At 35.4% G+C, this 17,326-nt stretch overlaps 2 protein-coding genes across 12 annotated transcripts in view; one reads left to right on the forward strand and one right to left on the reverse strand.

Moving 5' to 3' along the window:
• Nucleotides 1-11,974, forward strand: part of LOC105254472 (neurobeachin) — a 182,222-nt gene extending 170,248 nt beyond the window's left edge. For all 11 annotated transcript variants that reach the window (XM_025413146.1, XM_025413147.1, XM_025413151.1 and 8 more), the window contains 13 exons: nt 1,927-2,039; nt 2,199-2,339; nt 3,618-3,737; nt 3,913-4,065; nt 4,204-4,276; nt 5,026-5,210; nt 5,315-5,492; nt 5,566-5,646; nt 5,743-5,913; nt 6,061-6,324; nt 6,462-6,658; nt 6,726-6,877; nt 7,006-11,974. In XM_025413146.1, coding sequence (XP_025268931.1) covers nt 1,927-2,039; nt 2,199-2,339; nt 3,618-3,737; nt 3,913-4,065; nt 4,204-4,276; nt 5,026-5,210; nt 5,315-5,492; nt 5,566-5,646; nt 5,743-5,913; nt 6,061-6,324; nt 6,462-6,658; nt 6,726-6,877; nt 7,006-7,096 — 1,919 coding nt within the window. In that variant the 3' untranslated portion in view covers nt 7,097-11,974. The remainder of the gene's footprint in view (nt 1-1,926; nt 2,040-2,198; nt 2,340-3,617; nt 3,738-3,912; nt 4,066-4,203; nt 4,277-5,025; nt 5,211-5,314; nt 5,493-5,565; nt 5,647-5,742; nt 5,914-6,060; nt 6,325-6,461; nt 6,659-6,725; nt 6,878-7,005) is intronic.
• Nucleotides 11,975-13,601: 1,627 nt separating this feature from the next.
• Nucleotides 13,602-17,326, reverse strand: part of LOC105254452 (synaptotagmin-10) — a 29,481-nt gene continuing 25,756 nt past the window's right edge. The window contains exons 4-10 of the mRNA XM_011263130.3: nt 17,125-17,256; nt 16,024-16,178; nt 15,709-15,877; nt 15,456-15,576; nt 15,053-15,224; nt 14,789-14,986; nt 13,602-14,632 (exon numbers count right to left, since the gene is read on the reverse strand). Coding sequence (XP_011261432.1) covers nt 14,629-14,632; nt 14,789-14,986; nt 15,053-15,224; nt 15,456-15,576; nt 15,709-15,877; nt 16,024-16,178; nt 17,125-17,256 — 951 coding nt within the window. The 3' untranslated portion in view covers nt 13,602-14,628. The remainder of the gene's footprint in view (nt 14,633-14,788; nt 14,987-15,052; nt 15,225-15,455; nt 15,577-15,708; nt 15,878-16,023; nt 16,179-17,124; nt 17,257-17,326) is intronic.

The raw sequence follows: 17,326 nt of genomic DNA on the forward strand, positions 1-17,326 counted from the left end.
TTTTCCGAAACGTGACTCTTTTTATATATGCCGAATCAGGGATCTCTTTGTCCCAGGTAGATGCCAACAGGTCGTCGCCTTCGTTTTCGATCGTATCTAGGCTGGTTCTGGTTTGCAGTGAATTATTGCCAAGGATACAGTGACAGCGCGATAAAACGACCTACCAAACCATTAGTACACATGTCTTTAATTACGATACACAAAAGCAGTTTACTCCAATCGAAGTAAACTCGATTGGAACCTAATTTTACAATTTTTTCGCGACTATTCTCGTTAAATTACTCATTAGATTTTACCATAATAAAAAAAGAAATTAAAAATTAATAAATTCGAAGAAATTAAAAATTATTTCGCTTGTTGATAATAAAAATTATGTCATACGCGAGTTAGATTATTTTGTTTGGTAAAAGAATCTTCTCAAATTATTTTTCAACGATCCTTGGATTATTTGACTAGCGACATTAAGTTATTTTATAATCTTCTCAAATTATTCATATTTCTTTCGAATCGAAGTCGCAGAGGAGAAAGTGAGAGTAAGATCCGAATCTCTTCGAACGAGAGGAGCGAGCGGCCAGGGGGATGTGTATGTGTCGCGAACATTCCGCTGTCGAGGCGCGTTCCTCGAGCGTTCACTCATGCCGACGCTACCATTAATAATCACTTTGATGCATAACGCGGCCTCGCTATTATTTACCGCCGCGCGACCCCCACGATTTACAGGCGTATTGTAGAGACGGCGGGACTTATGCAGCGGCCGGCGGTACGACTTTGTCGTTGTATCATCTCTTTTTTTTGTCTCAAGAATTAAGTATCCGACGAATTCATTCTTACAGTTCAACCTACAGTTCTCGTCAGTCGTTCTCGCGATGTCGTAGCTCGGTGACAAATATCTACGCAAAATATGTCAATATCTCGGATACGCTCTACTAAAAAAGACGGACGATTTTAATTAAAAAATATTTTGAGCAGCTTTTTTCCATAAAAAATAAAATAAAAAATTGCACGATGGTGCCTTGAATTTCCTATACATATCGTATCTCTATTTTCCATTATTAAACAATGTATTGCATGTAGAGAGTCAATTTTTCCGGCTCGTTTCATTACCTAATCACTTCTCTCTCGCGCGATTATCGCGAATAGAACGTTTCGCCGAATAGGATCATTTTTTTTCACGAAAGAAAACGAAGTAACTGAGCGAGGGAGGATAGTAACACACGTGTATCCGTCACGAGGGCGCCGAGTGACAAACTCGCTGACGTGCTTTAATTAGCGACAGGGAAAGAGATTAGAACTCAGCCTTGGGACCGGCGTTGCCGTCACTAATGCACCTCGGGATGGGATTCCGTGGAGCTCGGCAGGGAAACGAGCACGAGTGAAACCTCTGGGAGTGACAATTTCAGGAGCGATTAGCCGTCACGCTCTGAGTTATGCGCTTACTAAACGGCGCGCCGCGCCCCATTGAGCCCCGCACGGCGCGTTTTTCTTAAAAATAGAATTACGATCTCGTGGCCGCTTTCATCGCTCCTTAGTTAATGGCGGTGGTGGCGCGGGATGAAGAGTGACCGTGGTTGAGACGCAGGGTCAAGTCGAAGAAAAAAGTAGGCCGGCGATTATCCGCATTAAAAGCCGAATGCGCAATCTTCTCGTCTATTCTTGGCAATACGTATGAGGAATTTAATTTAAGCACTTTTACTACCCGTCTTGTGACTTTCTTTCGGTTTTTTCTCTTGCCCGGGATGCTGAGCGATGATTTAGATCGTGTCAGGAGGAAAACACATATGTAATCTTAGCTTCGTTGAAGTCTCGAATGAATTTTGCATCTTTCTGCAATATTCTCCAATATTTGACGACAATGCGAAACAAATTGACCAAATATTTTGATCTTGAATTTTGAATTTTGAAGGAAATATACTTGTCTCTTTTCAGGCCGCACTTACAATGACTTGAATCAGTATCCTGTATTTCCTTGGGTGTTGACGAACTATGAAACGAAGGAACTTGATCTCAGCTTACCGAGCAATTATCGAGATTTGTCAAAGGTATAGCTCTTGGCAAATTTACATATGTATATTTCATATGATAATGAGAAAGATATTTTATAGATTTTATTTTTTTTCTCACGAATGCCGGACGCAAAATATTATCGATGCCTAACATATTGTAAAATTTTATAAAAGAATGTCTATGTTTTTTTATAGCCGATTGGCGCATTGAATCCAAACAGAAGAGCTTATTTTGAGGAACGCTTTCAAGGCTGGGAACACGACACTATACCACCTTTCCACTATGGCACGCATTATTCTACAGCGGCCTTTGTTTTAAATTGGATGATACGTGTCGTAAGTATTTTATGAAAATTATATACGGTTCAAGACATACACACATTGCTTAATTTTGTTTCGCCCACTTATATCTATGAAAAATAGATAGCATATTTTTAATAATCATTTAAATATTTAATTGATAGAATAAATTTACTACATTTGCTAAAATAATAATTGTTAAATGAAAGTACTCTTTAATTGATACTTTTACATCAGTTTTTTTACAAAAATAAAAAAGTTTAATTTAACGATATGAAACCGGATCTTTTTTTATTTATGTAATGGGTGTATAATTAACATTCAATCGCTGATTTTTGGTCTTTCCATTTACGAAGCGTGTCCAGTCTGCACCATAAATTTAAGCGACACTTTTAGTACTGCGTGCACACTAATTTGGGGTCGTCGAAACGCCCTCGTGCCAACGACGCCCGCCTTCTCGTTAAATATATACATTTGTTTTCTGCTGCATTTCCTCGTTCACTTTAAGTTGAAGACATAACTGGAAAATGTCTTCATCTTCCTTTGTTCTTTCTAACATAGTATATGTTTGTGTAATAATGTTATTTCGCTTTATAAAATTATCAATTGTCATTTTCATTTATCAATTATGGTTTCATATATCATCAATTTATCAATCATTATCAATAGTTTGTATGATCATGCCGCTATTGGATTTATATTTAATTGGCTTTATGTGTATAAATAAACGTTTAAACATGTTTCTACTTATTGCACATATTTAAATGGAATTTATTAGGTATATTATATATCTAAATTGCATTTAAATATGTGCAATAAGTAATGATTAAAATATTACATCGTAAATAATTTATTTATCTATAATTCCTGTGCTTATGATTTCGCCATTTGTATACCGGTAGATACGTTAACGACCTTGTTATAGCAATATCTTAGGTCTCCCATAAAGAAATAGTTTTAAGCTCGTACGCGAATCACTCCCATTAAATTTCGAAATTCGGTTTTATATATTCGGAGCATAACATGAAAGTACATTATGTGTGTGCGGTCTCTGAATGTTTTCATCTTGTCAACGGATGACTGACCGGGAATGAGAAGGGCTCCGCAAAAGCCTGTGCAACACAAAAGGTCTACAAAGTGTCCCTAAGTGGTGTTTTAGAACCGCCTTTTCTACGCCTGTATCACACTTTATGCTTCTACGTTTATCGTTATTGACGTTCTGCGGAATTTATATGCTTGATACATTGCAAGAGGCTCGATTTAGTCTAAAATATTTTCTCTTATCTGGTTTATAAATAAATTATACTTTCGCAGGAACCGATGACAACTATGTTCTTGGCGTTACAAGGCGGCAAATTCGATCACCCTAACAGACTTTTTTCGTCTATCGCGCTCTCGTGGAAAAACTGCCAGCGTGATACATCCGACGTCAAGGTTCGTTGCATTTAATTAAGATACTCGTAGAATTTACATTTTAACCACGCCTCGGTGCACTTAGTCGCATCTCCATTGTTATCCTTATTGCATAAATTTTCGATCGTACGCATTGCTGATACTTGAGATATATGAAGATTTATAGACGAAACTAAGTTCGTCTTTTCATTAACAGGAATTAATTCCGGAATTCTTCTTTCTACCGGAAATGCTCGTGAATAGCAATCGCTATCGTTTGGGTAGACAAGAGGACGGTAGTTCGGTTGGCGATGTTGAATTACCGCCTTGGGCTTCGTCTCCTGAAGAATTTATACGTATAAATCGAATGGTATGGAATTATTTCTTAGAATTTATGTTAAGATTAAATTAATGTAGTATATTACAAATTGAGTTAAAAAATAATATTTAAATATATATGTATATATTTTTCTTTACGATACATCTCATTAAATTGCATTTTCTTCAGGCACTCGAATCCGAATTTGTATCTTGTCAATTACATCAATGGATCGACCTGATATTTGGTTACAAGCAGAAAGGTAAGATTAATTTTAAAATTGATAATATGTGTGATAATTTATTAATTTTTTTATACTTATTAAAAATAACAAGAGTTTCTTCTATAAGTATAGATAAATTCATGGTACGTCGAATACCGAAACAAAGAACATTTCTATCGTTTTATATAAAATGATAGAATTTTATTGAGATATATTTATCCCGATCGCGAAATTGTTTTTGACATCAAGTTCGGATAATAACCCATGAATTGAATCAATGGCATTCGCACAATGGAAGGCGCCGTTCACGAATACCCTAGGATTGCGCCTTGGGTGTTGAGACAGAGGCAGTCGAGTCAAATTAAATTTCCACCGATGGTAATTGCGGATGGCGCCTCTATATCCGGCGCTTCTCCGAAGATGCTGTCCCAGCATCGGGAGGGTGCGGGAACGAGGGAAGCTGGCATTGGGCGCGTATGGAAGGAATTAGTTTTTAGTTAGCTTCCTCTCTCTCGAGCCCTGTCCCGACCAATTAGGCACGTGTGCCGAGCGCGACAATGCGTCCCACCCATAATATGCAACACGTTTACGCGAACAGCCGGTAGCAGCACGAAAGTAGAGTCAACCGGAAATACCGGCCACAAGCAATCGCCGGGAGACTCTCTCAGAACCGCTCTTGAGGAATGCATCATGTCGCGCGATGTGACAAAGAAATGAATCATAAAATCGCAACAAAAAGCAACGCGTTAAAATCTTGGGGTAACATTTCGAATATTCTGCCCTCGCAGGTCCAGAAGCCGTGCGTGCGACCAACGTTTTCTATTATTTAACGTACGAGGGTAACGTGGAATTAGACACGATCAACGATGCCATGATAAGGGAAGCTATAGAAAATCAAATTAAGAATTTCGGACAGACGCCGTCGCAGCTCTTGATGGAGCCGCATCCTCCAAGAAGTTCAGCGATGCACTTGGTAAGACATTTCTTAATATATTACATATATTACATATATATTAAATCTATTGCATATGTATGAAAAATTTGACGCGATTTTAAAAAATAAAAATATATTTTTAGTCACCAATGATGTTCTCAAGCATTCCGGACGACGTGTGCATGACTATCAAATTTCCATCTAATTCGCCGATCTGTCACATCTCAGCTAACACTTATCCTCAATTGCCACTGCCATCGGTTGTGACGGTAACCACCGGACAACAGTTTGCTGTTAATCGATGGAATACCAATTATGCAGGTAAATTTTCCACACGTTTCAGCATTTAAATCAATTCCAATCATCTGCTTACTGTAATTTTAACTTTTCGTAGCCTCTGTGCAATCTCCGAGCTATGCAGATACTCCTCAGGCCCAGGCTGCTAATCAGCCATTATCTATGGATCCCGTTCTCTGTAAATATATATATAAATACATTTATGTATAAATTAAATAATAATATTATATATATATGTATATGAGATTGACAATGCTATTTTATACATTTTTAGCTCAAGCGGCAAATAGCTCAAATCCAATGTTACAACGTCGACATCTAGGCGATAATTTCAGCCAAAAGCTCAAAATTCGCAGTAATTGTTTCGTCACCACTGTAGACAGTCGATTTCTGGTGGCCTGTGGATTTTGGGATAACAGTTTCCGCGTTTTTTCAACCGAGACAGGTGAATCTTGATGTCCTATAATTGATTAATCACGCTAAATACGCGATAAATGAATAATAAATAAATAGGGAAATTGCAAATAAATAAATAAATAATAATTGTTTGCATATGACAGAACTTTAGAAACTAAGAAATTGTCTTTTGTAGCGAAAATCGTCCAGATAGTCTTTGGTCATTACGGCGTCGTCACTTGCTTATCGCGCAGCGAGTGCAACATTACTTCTGACTGCTACATCGCGTCTGGAAGCGCGGATTGTACCGTCCTTCTCTGGCATTGGAATGCCAGAACTCAAACCATCGTCGGTGAAGGTGAAGCACCTGCACCACGTGCCACTCTCACAGGTCACGAACAGCCTGTAACAGCCGTCGTCATATCTGCCGAATTGGGATTAGTTGTCTCGGGGTCGCATTGTACGTATTTAAAAAATAAGGAAAAATAAATCCTAAAAGAAGTAAAAGAAAAATATTTCTTCTAGAAAAATTCTATAATTTTTGATTCATATGCAAACTGTTTAATGTATATATGATTTTGATATCCGATGTTATAGACGGTCCAGTACTTGTTCATACTACTTTCGGCGATCTCCTAAGATCGCTCGAAGCACCCAACGGATTTTCGTCACCGGAAAACATTGCCATGTCACGCGAGGGTGTCATTGTAGTGAATTATGAGCGCGGACACATAGCGGCGTTTACCATAAACGGAAAGCGTCTTCGCCATGAGAGCCACAACGATAATTTACAAGTAATTTTCGATTGTTAATTTTTTCCATAATTTATGATATGGTAACATTATGATTCTTTTTATTTAGTGTCTACTATTGAGCAGAGACGGTGAATACTTGATGACAGGAGGCGACAAGGGTATCGTAGAAGTTTGGCGAACTTTCAATCTTGCTCTACTTTATGCTTTTCCTGCATGCGAAAGCAGTGTACGTTCTCTCGCGCTCGCTCATGATCAAAAGTGAGTATATAATTCGATATTTTAAAGATATGTTTTTAAAATTGTTTAATAATGTGACGCAATGTTTGCATATATTTTACGAACTTTATTGTAAAATCAAGTGTTATATCTTATCTTTTATTTTATAGGTTTCTTCTAGCTGGTCTGGCAAATGGGTCCATTGTGATATTCCACATCGACTTCAACAGATGGCATCATGAGTTCCAGCAGCGTTACTGAAATTACGATTTTCTCTTCGCCTAAGAAACTAAGGCGTATCCCATAAACATTAAAACAAGCTTTTGCGCTTATCTTTTTAAATAATATGACAATTTTGAACCTACATGTATATCTCGGACAAATAGCGCTTTGTTCGTGTGATTCCCGTTGATCGTGAATCACTCACGAGATTTTACGAATGTGCAATAGAAACGAATATTATTTGTGCGACAATTGTACGGGCCAGCTTCTCGTCAGACATTAGTTTTAGATTCGTCGCAATTTATTCAGTATGCAAAATAATCTGTCAGTCATTTCGGATTAAGTGTAATGAGCGGCAATGAAACGAGTGCTGTATTTTTCAATGTAATACGCTCTGGATCTTAACGTTCAGCAATAAACTCGCTTTCGTGGCTGCGTGCAGTGCTTCCGTAAGGAGAAGCTCGAACGAAGAAAGATACAGAGCGCGAGATGCAATCAGATTTCCAAACCCATTATCTCTGTGCGTAATTTTACCGAGTCAAATCCACATTGCAAGCTAATAAAGCGTGAAAACTATACGCGTGTCGCTCGAAACGCTAGTCAATTAACGAAGACTCGGATCTACTTATCTACATTCGCGGCTGTTTGCGGATTGTTCGCGCGGGCGTAAAGAAAAAAATACGTTCTATCGGGGAAAATAACCGTTGATACGAAGTGAGGAACCGCGTCGACGGGACAGCGGAGCTGTGTGAACATACGTTATTTTTATGCCTGAAACTGCACGTGGATTTGGCCACGACACCTTTAGCGTTAATGTCCAATGTAAATACGGATATATTCTTCACGTTATATACATATATACATATATTATATATATATACATACACACACGTACATACACATGCGCGCGCTTACTTCCGTATATATCAGAGAGAATGAAGGAGAGAGGCGTATTTTATCGCGAGAGATTTGCATTGTATTCTTCGCAGACGTATTAATGTCGCTCATGTCGAACTTTTTGGCTAAGCACCTTGTACGTTCAGTTTGGACTACATGCACTGCGAACGCACTGCGTATCACTGATGCCGATGCGCCGGAATGAATGCTGTGCGGAAACACGTCGGTAATCATTCTCCGGATCACGATATCAGTTCCTGCTACACTTTCTACACCCTAATATTCGCGTCCTTCAAAAGAGATCCTAATTTTTATCAAAGCCGTCCAGCTTAACTTTCGCGAGGATATTTCTTAGTATTTTCGCACGCGACGTATATTAATCAGCAAAGCAAGTTATTTAGGCTAAAGTAACATCCCGAATTCATCCTTAACATTCTGCGATTTGTCAAGGATCGTTTGTGTGTAAATGCATCATCTCTAGGATGACTCGAATGACGATAGAATAGAGTATACGAGAAAGAGAGAGAGAGAGAGAAAGAGAGAATGAGCATAAATGTGAATGAGAAAATGCAGATATACACCTTACATCAAACAACGATGGGGAAGAAGATGCTTGATCGTGCATAAGTGGTAGAATTACTGGCTTCATTTTTTCGTTCGTACGTCATCGTAGAACGTGTGATAGCTGTCTTGTAGGTATTACTACTAAATACTATTGTCATTCTGAACCCTGTTTCGCGAAGAAGTCGTAAAACACGATATCGTATAGGTATAGCCTTCAGTTGTTTGTACGTATTCTGAATATAGTGTCTTGTCGTCATCTGGGTTAATCTTGTGTAACAAGTAATTATTTATCTACTTAAGGAGAAATTATTCTGTTGTCACTGTTTAATAGCCATATGACTATAACGGATATATTTCCAAAGTTATCGCAACAGTAGTCAAAATATCTTTGTGTATACGAGAGAATGATGAGTTGCAAGGGCGCGAAGAAAGAGAGAGAGAGAAAAAGGGGAGAGACAGAGAGAGAAAGGAAAAAGAAAGAGGAGAGAATACGATAAGGAAAAAAAGAGAGCATAAATGTAATCTATTTGGAGCGAATGTCTTACGGATCGCAGTTGATTATCGCGATGTTTTAAGAAAATGCCGTAAAATAGATTGTATTATATATAATTATTATTATACAATTATATTTATATTATACAATTATATTATAAATTGCAGCTAATGAATTAATCATGTTTATTGTACTAATTGAATGGGGATGATCGATTTTAGCAACGATCTAGTTAATTATCGGACTTAAAAAGTGAAAAAATCTGGAATATGCAAGTTGCAATATTAATAAAAGCAGCTTATAGAGTTTTTATAAAATAACCGAAATCTTTCGTATTTTTAACAATTTTCATAAATATTGAAACTTTCAATATTGGGAAAAATCAAGTTTTAATGACTAATATCGAGTTTGATACTACGGCATGAAATAGATTTTCGATACTTTGATATGTGTTCTAGTCAAGGATTACCGTCGATTAATCGTCATGAATCATCTGCGATCCTCAGCATTTATATAGATATCGATACATTAAAAAAAAAATGCCGTACTGTTTATACGTGTAGATGTATAAAGTAAAGTAAAGGCATAGTGCCGTCGTTTTCAAGCGATCAATCACCTTGAGTTTGCGAGATCACGGTAGCGTTACGATTGTAATATCGACTCCTGCTGTGCATCGGACGATCAGGTGGCAATCCGCTTGCACAACCGATAATCGTACAATTTTTAAACATATAGAAGAATGTTACGTGTGCAACGTGTTAATAATGGTGTATTGTCACTCTCGTTATGGGCGTGCTTTTGCATGATCGTTAATACTGTTCTGTTGGTTTCGTTCGCACGAAAAAAACAAAAAAAACAAAAATGAATGACCGAGAAAGATGGCAATCAAAGAATAGAACGAAAGGGATAAAAAAATCAAGGATTGAGGGTTGTGTCTGAGTGCTTTCAATAATATCGCTAACTCTGTCGCATACGTGTGGAAAAGAATTTCTATCACGCATTTAAATGTTTACGTGTATTGATGTATAGACGCTATACTCTCTATCGACATTTTATTTTTATTATAAAATTACAGTTACAAACGCGAAAAAGAGAAGGACATTCCAATTGCATTTCCTGCTTTTTATTAATTTATAATTGCATTTGTGCATATATTCAGATTAATTAAGCTAAGAAAGAAAGAAATAAAATTGGCAAACCGCTCCTCGTTCATAAAGTCGAATTTAAAAAAAATAGTGACACATACTTGCAAGTACGATGTGTTCGACTAGACGGCACCCATTTTCTCATTATTATAATGAACGCGAAGGCAGCGTAATGGGTGAAAATGCATCGGAGTGACAAGAAGTCACGCATAAAAAGAGTTTTTATATTTGTTTATAGATGTGTGAGAATGTGCTGCACTCTTTAAGCAAGTTGTTAGTGAATTCCCTCCATATTGCTAATATATATAAAAGAAGTTAACTCAAATCGATTTCTGTCCGCGTACTTGAACATTTCAGTACATAAAAAAAAAAATATCGCTAAATATTTTAAATAACGCTAAGTACAACGCTACAAGAGTTTGCCTATATTATTATTACGATTTATTGTCATTATATTATTATTAATATTCTTATTATTATACGATTGTGTGGTTACACATTAACGTACTTAATACTAACGATTATCTATACAGGAGCATAGATTTGTATATTCGTCGGATAAGGCTCTTAATGTTTGCGTGTTAAGTGATAATAATTTACTTACCTACATTACTATTACGAGGAAGGCGCGAGAAACTGTGTAAAATTTTATCCGGTTCGTTCACATATACCGCGAGCTGCCCATAGAGAAGTACTTACATCTAGATTAATCGATGCGTCTTTAATGTTTTATAAGCGTAATCACGGGCTGGAAACGAGAGATGAACGACGCTGCAAAACACACGCGACACGGATATAACACTTAAGCGCTTACTTATTAGGCTCGTATTATCTACCTAAGTCTGGTTTAAGCCTCTCAAAAGGGACTGTTTAAAAACAGGACGCAGGAGGGAAACGGAGAAAGTAGTCAAAGCCATAGCGAAGAAGCTCAACAGGATGGTAAATTGATATCTTGGTCATCTCATGAAGGAGAGATAGAGAGAGAAAGGGAGAGAAAAAGTGTGTGTAAAATCAATCGAAAAAGCTTTTGTTATGTACGATCATTTTTTTACATCACACACAAATAGTCAATATACACCCGTAGTCCATGAAAAATGGAGCAACCACGTTCGCGCGGATCCAATGGAGGCTCGCCGTATATCGTTTGTGCCGAATAATGTTTTATAAGCATCATTGACTCCGAACAAGCGACGTGATCTAACTTTTGCGTCCCATCCGCGCCGCGCGAATCATGGTTGAGCTCTTCCGATTTACGGAACATTAACGTGAGATTACATCAAGTCAGGATCGAGCTTCCTGCCGATACACGGACCATTTCGACGGTGAACGTTTTTGTCATCCCTAATTAAGGAGATACACGCACGCAGCGAAAGCACGACCAATCGATCGCGTTCGTGAACGAAATTGTAATTAGAGGCCTAAGATTGTTTTGCCGGTCAAGTTACAGCGTGATTTCCATGACGATTTAATCGATGAATGTAGGATGGCAAGGGCGTACCGTCGAAAGAGCGTCGACACTTGTTTCGTATGATTTCCGACAAAGCCAAATCACGTAATCACGGGCATCGACGATCACCTCGTCGTTGACGGGATATACACGGTACAGATTTATTCCCGCCACTTTTAAGAAGTACTACTAGGTAGAGAAATACTTAAGTCTCGTTGCTACATACCAGTATAAGCTCTATCGCTTATTTTATACTTAGAAGTATTGTAATGTTTCGATTATAGAGATAACATAATGGGAAAGTTGTATCTTAGCATAAGCTAGAATAATCTGTAAAGATAAGTAGTCAAATAAATGAAAAGTACATTTGATGTTGCAGACGATCCTTTTTCTTTATAACTTTGACCGACAAATTCGATATTTTAATTCTATAATTTAATATTATTGGAAATAATTAAGCATATATGAAGGTAAGAATGGAACAATAATCTGCTTTGTTACGATTTATTTGTATCATTCACGAACATAACAGAAGAGCACTGTGTGCTCGAATATACAATATAGATATGTACTCGTTAGAAAAGTATACACATCGTCCATATCGGTATTATTGTTACTTGCCCATAAATTAACTACGTGTGTGAGAACACGATCGCATTCATAATTAGAGTAGGTTTTAAACAAAGTACGCATTCATAAGTTCAAACAATTGTGATAAATTAATTATTACATATACGTGCATTCATTTATATATAATTTATTTTACGCAAATTCTAAATTCATGAGAAATATGTATTTAAAATTTTATAATCCAGCAGGAAAAGAGTTCGCATTTCATTTTATAAATTATAAGTTGTTCGTATTTGAAGTAAATAAAAAGCACATTTTTCACTAAAGTGTACGTAATAAAAATTAAATGAAAGTTTACTTTAGCTTCGTATCCGGAAGAGATTTAAATAATTTAGCAGCATTAGCATTGGGAGTTCACATTTTAAATCACGTTCTTACATAAGTACAGGTTTCTTCGGATTCGTTTAAGCGCTACTCTCAATATGAAGCAACTGAATTCACTTACTACATAGAGTTTATTTGAGAAAGAGAGCTCAGTCCTGTGGTATAGAGTGATCCACTTGTACAAAAAATACAGCATGTTCTCTTTTTTTCTATTTTTTTACCTCCATGGGCATCGCTGGAACAATGGAGTAGATGAAACATTTTCGAGGATTTAGAAAGATGTTCCTTACGACTTACAGGCAGGCATATAATCGAAATATATTGACTCGAAATATATACTTATTAGTGGGATACTCTAGGATTACTATAGCGAGCAGACTAAAGTTTCTATATTAAGCATGTGTGATTGGAAAAACTATTACTTTTAATCATACTACTGCTGCTACATTGTTATTTTTTATTGGCACATTTTCCATTAATCAATACGTCACTCGAAATATATTATTAGTTTTGATATTATTTTTACCTATATATTTTGTATAATATATAATTCTATATATATATGTAAATTACGTATATACTTTTTCCGTAGTATAACTTATATCTTTCATTTTCTTTATGCGATTGACAAGCGCTCGATTAAATTTAAATTTAAACACATTTCAATATTTTAATCGAAAGAACATAACACATATTGTACTCAAATCAAATCCTCATTTCATAGAAAAAATTGACTTATCCAATTATCAATTTATCTATATTGTCAGCCATTTTCCAGAAACGCCCATATTTCTTAGGTATTCAGATTCTTTCCTATATATATATCCCGTATATATATAAACGTCAAAAAATTGCATTTAAAAATATATTAAAGTACAATTCTTTTATAGATTTAATCATTACAGAGACATTCATAAATCTGATCATAAACACAATTCTCAAAGAAATTAAGTAGATTTCTCGCTGAAATTTATTTATATTAAATTTATAGAGAATTATTTTTTGATTATATTTTTAAACATACGCATGTACATAAATTATATATTTGTTATATATTAAGAGGATTGTGTGTGTTCACACATTGCGCGGTTTTGTTCTTTTTTCTTCTGCAATATATATAATTCCTCATATGATCTAAATATATATTATTATTTATTATCAGGTTCACAATCCAATAGTCGCATCGATTACAAACGTACATGCATATACAAAGCGACTACTGATATATATGATCGTCAAAATCACGTTATATGTGTTGCTTATACGTGTATATGAATGTTACATGCCAGATACATTATCACAAATAGTGCCCATTGTCGGGCATTATATTTAAACATGTATCACGTTAATAGAACATTTACGCAGAAATTCTAGCGAGCGTGAAATAATAAACGATGCATGTAGAGATCCAACGCGCGCGTTCAGTATCTGTACTATCTTAGAAATACTATCGATATTCAGTACTTGTACTTTGCTGCTAATGCAGTTAATGATCTGTCATCTGAATCTTGCCTGCGCTCTTTCGGTCTCGCCTTTATCGAGGGTAAGGCCTTATATGTCCTCGCATTTATGTATTTTCTATAAAATATCTGTATGTATACTTATGTATATCTGATTTCTCGTATTAATCTAAAAACATTTAAGCTATCGTCATGCTCAACATCACGTATAACAGGGAATTCTACGGGATTCTATTGTGAATACAACTTGTGTTTAAAATGGTGCGGGACCAGCCTGCACCCAATCGCGAGCATATTATCACGATAGAAAGATAAAGCAATGCAAATTGATCTCGTTTCCGTCACGATCATCATCAGATCGTTGGAATTGAGCAACGTATGTTTCGCATATTATCGAGCTTTCTACTACATTGGATCGTTTATTATTTTATGCCTGCTGCACGAGGTAAGGTTACAAAGCACAGAATTCGCCTTCCGGCCTTTTGAGACAGAGATTGTACTTAAGTCAGTCAAGCGATGTGCATTAAATGACGACAGAAGGAGACAATGTCCAAGCCGACGTCCGATAATATTTGCGAGCTCCCGCAATATTTATTTTCCGTCTTTTGTCTTCATCTGCAACGCCAAGCTTTATCAGAATCGTTGAAAATAGAATTTTATAGTCTTATCGTGCAAGAATTAATTTCCATTTCTACTAACAATAAGAGAAGAGGTGTTAAAACACTTTAATTAACTGCAATGACGCGGATGAGATTTAATTAATTCACCTACCTGTTTAAGCAGCTCAAGCTTATTGGAAGTGCGTCCGAATCCATGGCTGGAATATGGCCAGATATGGTCTCCATCAATGGATACCATTGCGCTACCGGTTTTCTCGGATTATCCAACATCTCTAGCCAGTGATCTCGACCGATCCCAATGAAGCTCGATCCAATTGCCGTACATCCCATCAGTTCATTCGAACCAATCCTAGTATTTAAATTTAATTTTTTATTCAAAAATTTTCTACATTATGCGCCAAAAATTTTCTCTTACCTATCGTAATCGATCACTTTCACTATCAGACTGACATCCTCGATGTTATCCGCCGGAACATCAAAGACAAGTGCCTCATTATAGATAGGATAAAGAGTATTCTTCTTGACTGTCGTCTTTTTTTTCTTTATCCTTTTACCTTGGCATAGCAGGTAAACTTTCACGTAAGGATCTAATGACGAGACGAAACAAATTTAAATATAAAATATATTTTCTTTTATTACAATATATTTCAATTAAAATTTTATTAAAATATATTTCAATATAAAATATATTTTCTTTTATTACAAAAGAGAAGTAATCAATTTGATAATATTAAACATTTCTGCTGAGAGATTATATTTTATCAATAATATTGAAAGAGGATAAAAGAGGATCAAATTAGATCCGATTTTGTAAGCACCTGATTTGCCTGTTATATCCATCGCTTTAAGATTTCTGGCTTTGACCACGGTTAATGTCAATCGACCGGCTGTTGGTAAATAGCACAATGACAACATCAATTCTCCTAGATCTACTTTTTCCTGTAAATAATGTTGAAAAAAGTTATAAAATTGCGATCAAAATAACTGCTTTAAAATAATTAAATGTTTATCTCACACTCTGCTTCGGAATGATTAAGTATTTATCTCATTTTTATCAAAAAATAAAGCTACCTGTAAGGCGCAGAGAATATCCATCGTATATTCAATTTCTTGTTCAAGATCGGTGCAATCTAAAAGTCCTTTAAGAACTACTTGTCCAATGAGATCGTGACGTGAAAAGCGATCAAAATCGTAGACCGAGAATTGTATATAACGTTCTCGTAGTTCTTCATATGACACGCTGACAAGATAAATTATACATCAAATTTTTAGCTCTAGTTTTATAATTTCTTTTACAATAATTATCATTATTACATAATTATTTAACACATAAGTGAATGTTATAAATCTTTAGAGATGCATTGAATTGTAAATATATTGCCTTACCTATAGATGAACGTTTCATTGAATATCGGGTTCAAATTCTTTCGATGTACTTTTGTTTGGAATTTTTTCTTTCGATCTGGTAAGAGATACACTTTGATGTACGGATCACTGCTGCCTGTTACATCTTTTATTGGCAATTCACGAGCTTCCAGAACCTAACATCAAAGAATCAAATATCATCAAACTTGATGGGTTTCACATTGAAAAGAATAAAAATAATACCAATATTATGTTTTCAAAGAAAGATGCAGATGAAAATAATATTAAATGCTATCTTTACCTTATATATTTAAATTTATACTTAATAGTAAAAAAGATTGATTAATAAAAAACTTGTTACGTCATCGTAAGTATTATGTAATCAGAGTACAAGACCTGATTTTCTCTTACAAATAAACGTACGCACGACAATTTTAAAATATTGTATTTCTATAAAAAGTTATGTAATGCAAAGAACGCACGGAAAAGGTCGATATAACAAAGGCCGATAATAGCATCGTATGTTTAAATTTATCTACTATGAAACATGGCCTGCGTATGTATATATGTATAACTAATCTAAATGAATTTGAATTCGCCACGTACAAGAATAGCTTAATATAACTGACATTACTAATTCGCGTTACCACGCGGTTAATGACAGTGGAGCAGAGGATATGTGTCCATCATAAATGCAATATTCTGATACTTCATTATCGTTATCCAATATCTCTCATTTGTGCTGAATATAACCTAGATACATATTTTCAATTCGCAAACCTAGTTTAAATGCAAACTTACTAATTCGTACGCGTGGAAAATAAGAGATATTTCTATTTATTATTATTTTTTATTAGTTGGCTAAAATTGCATAGTGTTAAGAAAATTAAATCTATCTTCTTTAATATTTTTTATGTCTTTAAATAAAATAAAAAAAATATATATATATACATATATATATATATATATATATATATATATATATATATCAGTTATAATTTTTTTATTGCCGTATTATTCGAATAAACACATTCAGTCATATTATTTATAATATACTACCTAATATTTATTTTAATTTAATTGTGCTTTGTGATAGCTCTTAAATATATTAATCTGACTTACTTTAACAACGAGTCCTTCGATTTCCTTGTCATAGCGAAGAGCGAAATGTAGCTTTCCGGCGTATTCCATCTCTGTTGTACTAGAGCTTTCAGCACTCTCCTGTCTCACGAGCTCTTTTTTATATAATTCCGGCTGCGATATTGATAGTTTACATCAATATAAATATAAATTATAAATAAAAAATTTCTAATTTTAGTTAACT

Source organism: Camponotus floridanus, unplaced genomic scaffold (genome assembly GCF_003227725.1).
Source record: "Camponotus floridanus strain SB8 unplaced genomic scaffold, Cflo_v7.5 scaffold61, whole genome shotgun sequence".
NCBI lineage: Eukaryota > Metazoa > Arthropoda > Insecta > Hymenoptera > Formicidae > Camponotus > Camponotus floridanus.